This window comes from Octodon degus, unplaced genomic scaffold (genome assembly GCF_000260255.1).
Source record: "Octodon degus isolate 3935 unplaced genomic scaffold, OctDeg1.0 scaffold00067, whole genome shotgun sequence".
NCBI lineage: Eukaryota > Metazoa > Chordata > Mammalia > Rodentia > Octodontidae > Octodon > Octodon degus.
Window position 1 is genome coordinate 1,962,151 of NW_004524643.1, and position 4,023 is coordinate 1,966,173.

The 4,023-nt window shown below is 37.0% G+C and overlaps 1 protein-coding gene across 1 annotated transcript in view; it reads right to left on the reverse strand.

The window, feature by feature from the left end:
- Dennd5a (DENN domain containing 5A) overlaps nucleotides 1-4,023 on the reverse strand; it is a 120,416-nt gene that overhangs the window by 66,056 nt on the left and 50,337 nt on the right. The window contains exons 2-3 of the mRNA XM_023719267.1: nucleotides 1,350-1,421; nucleotides 499-608 (exon numbers count right to left, since the gene is read on the reverse strand). Coding sequence (XP_023575035.1) covers nucleotides 499-501 — 3 coding nt within the window. The 5' untranslated portion in view covers nucleotides 502-608; nucleotides 1,350-1,421. The remainder of the gene's footprint in view (nucleotides 1-498; nucleotides 609-1,349; nucleotides 1,422-4,023) is intronic.

Below are 4,023 nucleotides of genomic sequence, written 5' to 3' on the forward strand. Positions count from 1 at the left end.
TACTATAAGGACTAGATGAATTAATCCATGTAAAATGCTTTTTTTAGTATCTTTTATAAGGTCAAGCATTCAATAAAGGTTAGTTTATTCAGAGCAGCATTCTCCTACACGAGATTTAAAATGATGACCTACCCAAAATGATGATGACAAGACAGACCCATTCCCAAAACATTAGCCAGATATATACAATGCAGAATGAGAAAAAAAACTGCTTTAAGTTTCATTCAACATGTAATCTCAATGTAATAATTCACTGATTTAATACTATATATTTGTCTGACATAACAGAAACATATATTGATGACCTTTAATGTATTGGATATTTTATAAATATTTGATATACTGACCAAAATGCAGAATAATGAACAAACACATTGCAATCCCTTCTTCAAAAGTCACTGGTACTTGGTGAGGGCACTCATATATCACAAGCTAAACTCCTAATCCTACTGTAAGTTATTCTAAGTTACCTCACACTTGCAACTAACAAATACTTACCATTCCCACTGCATCTTGGTCAAATGGATTCCATTCTACATTCTCGGGATAACGGGCAAGGACCTTAGACTTGAATGTTCGTCTCAATGGTGTCTGCTCAAAATTTTCTCCTGTAAAAGATCAAAGCAAATCATCTCTACAAAGTCCATTTATATCACAGGGCTATAAACATCTGAGCTTGGCAGTCCAGCAAGATATAGAAATGAAGGCAAGGGGGTTAGTATGCCAACCATCTAAGAATAGTAAAGTATTAAAGTTATTAGGTCATTAAAGAAGCTGAAAAAGTATAGCATAGTTAATAGTGGACACAGCTACTTGTCTTTTTTTTTCTTCAAAATGAAATTATTACTACAATCTCAATGGTTAATTTACTTGGAATAGAGGGAAGAAAGCCCAAGAAATAATAAAAGATTGTATCCATCCTTTCATCCCCAAAAGTCATACTTTGTTTATAATATGAAAGCATCATAGAAGCGTAATATTTTAAATTAAGAATAAACTATACATTTCTATGATCACTGAAAAAAATAGACTACAATATACAAGAACATTAATAAAGCACATTTCAAAGTAAATCTAATTAGCTGTTTTGTCAGTTCAGAATCATTTGAAATTTCTACAATTCTCCTTTGTTTCTTGCTTCCTCCTTCTAAAAACAGAGTACACTTCAGTAAAAACTTTAAAGTAAGGAGGGGAAGAATCAAAGAACCCTCCACCTAGAGAGATACAAATCTGAAAGAATCTACTGGTATAAGAAGGTTAGAAGGTTAAAGCGTACAAAATACCACTGGAGAGACATGTTACGAGCCACCAGAAAGCTTTGGGTGTTCTCCATTTTGTTTTGTTTTTACCTTCAGTCGTACTGGAAATGAAAGGGCTGGCACCATCCCTGGCTTTAGAAGCCTGAATGTACTGGCATAATGCTATATGATAAATGAAATAACAGAATGTTACAATAAAGCAGTGTTATTTAAACTTTTTGACCATGACACCAGCATAAAACATATTTTATACCATAAAGCAATAATGACATATATGTATATATAATATAAATAATATATAAATTTTATATAACATATAAATATATTATTTATATATAATACAATGTAGTACAAAATACAATATATAAATTTACCTAAAGTAAAAATCTCATAAAACAATATTTACCCTTACTATGTGATGCCATCTCACATATTCTACACTATATTATTAAAATAAAAAATGATAGGGCCAGGGAAATGGCTCAGTAGAGTAAGCACTTCCCTGGCAAACACAAGGATCTGAGCTCAATCCCCAGTTCCGCCAAAAAAAAAAGTGGTGATTGTAATCCACTAATGGTAGTGATTCAGTTTGAAAAAATTACAATAAGGTATAATAAAGAGCTGAAATTATATCAAATTATTACAAAAGTAATTAGCTTTATTCAGAAGCAGACTTAAGGAATAGGTAGTAGTAGACAAATGCACCCAAAACACCTCAAAAAGATAAGTTTAGTAGTAGATGTCATAGAAAAATACATGAAAAACATGGTCAAGGGTGAGTCAACTGAATTTTATGTATATTACTAAATAATCATGTTCGGTAAGAGGCCCAGGTACTGTGGGGGACAGAGATGAGCCACATAAAGAATCTACCCTTACCCTAGTAAGGATCTCACTGTCAAGTGCAGAGGAAAAGGACACAAATAACAACTTAACAGGGAGGTTATTATCTTCTAGATCTCCAGCCTTGTGGTCTACCATTCAGAGAACACTCGCACAGGATCCTGCTTGTGTGCTCCAGTTCACAGAAGAAATTCTGCTCCAACTATAGTTTTCTAAGGGGCTTAAAATTCAAAAGGGCTGAAGATGACTAAGGAAGACACATACTTCACCATCACAGGATGAGAGGACCTAAAATCAGAGTGTCTCACCCTAAATCAGCTCATCCTAGAAGCACCTTACAAATTTCTTAAAGAGTTTATAGTAATTCTGAGGTACCTGTTCCAAAAATTAACAAGAATTCCAGTCCAAGTTATTCCTTCTATAACTCAAATCTCTGCATTTACTCTGAGTCTTCTTATCCATTCTTAGAAGAAGCCCATTTATTAATCATTTTCAACTTCTGACAAGTTAGTAAAGCAAGTATCACATTTTTAATTCCTCTCATTTCCAGATCCTTTCCTCCAGACTGACTCTTCTGAAACTTTTTTAAAAGCATATTTCACCTTTCAAAAATATATCTGGTAATTTTCATTCAGAGTGACTGAAAAATCAGGCGTCAGCTGGCAGCAGTTACAGCAACAAAGGCCTATGACTTATGTTGAGCCAGGCTCGCCTTCAGTAGCACCTGCTAAGAGCCCACCTATGGCAAGCCTGTGCTTAACCACACAAAGTAACTCAGCAGCAAGCAGCTCACACAATAACCTTCTCTACAGTGTGAAATTCTCAGAAAGTATTTTTAAACTACCTTCAGTTCTGAGAGAAGATAATTATTTTTTCCTTCTAAGCTTCTTCACTTTTAGTTGTCACTTTGCTCATTTCTTTCTAACTGGGTCAGAAAATCCCCTCAGGAAAAAACATAAAATACCTGAACATACACAGGAATCCAGGCAGCTCCACTGTCCTATATGAAAGCCTTTTAGGATATTCTTCTAAGGTGATTATGAGCTGCCCTCTAAGACGGGATGAGCAATCAGGTAATGGAAGAAGGGACTATGTAGGAGGAGTAAATAAACAGCCAGGGAGATCAGACTGCAGTCAGAGGGCATGGTGGCACATGTCTGTAATCCCAGGACTCAGAAGGCTGAGGGAGGAGGATCACCATGAGTTCAAAGCCAGCTGATCTGCAATGTAGCTAAAGAGGAGTGAGACTATCAATTACAGACAGAGGTGGCCCCTCAAGCCTCTATCCCTTCTATCACCTCTTTACCTCCTTCTTTAAACAAACCAAAAGAAAAATATAAAAATGTTAAAAGTGTCGGGTATAGGCCAGGTGTGGTGGTACATTCCTGTAATCCCAGCACTTGGAGGCTAAAGCAGGAGGATCGTTCCGAGTTTGAGTCCAGCCTAGGCTACAAAGTGAGCTCAAGGCCAGCCTGAACTGTATAGCAAGACCCTCTCTCAAAAAAAACAAGTGCCAGGTATGACAGTGCACACACCTCAGGAGGCTGAGGCAGGAGGATCACTGCAAATTTGCAGCCAGCTATGGCCATATAAATGAGTTCAAGGCAAGCTTGGACTATAGACTGGTACCCTGTCTCAAAAACAACCAAAACCAAAACAATAAACAAGCTGAGGGAAGGACGTCTTGCCAAAGAGTTAGGTTCTAAGAAAAGTTAGCTACCAGGTGCCAACCTTTACCACAAGTCCTGCAAATTAAGACTGGACCGACAGCAGGGGCACTGTACTGTCCCTGTAAGGAGAAAAGAAGTATATAGAAAGAAATGCGAGGCATTGGCCAAGCATTGGCCGTGACTCATCCACATGGCTGCACTGATAAAGGTTCTACAATCTGAGGTACAGGATCTCAGGACAAATCCTGAGG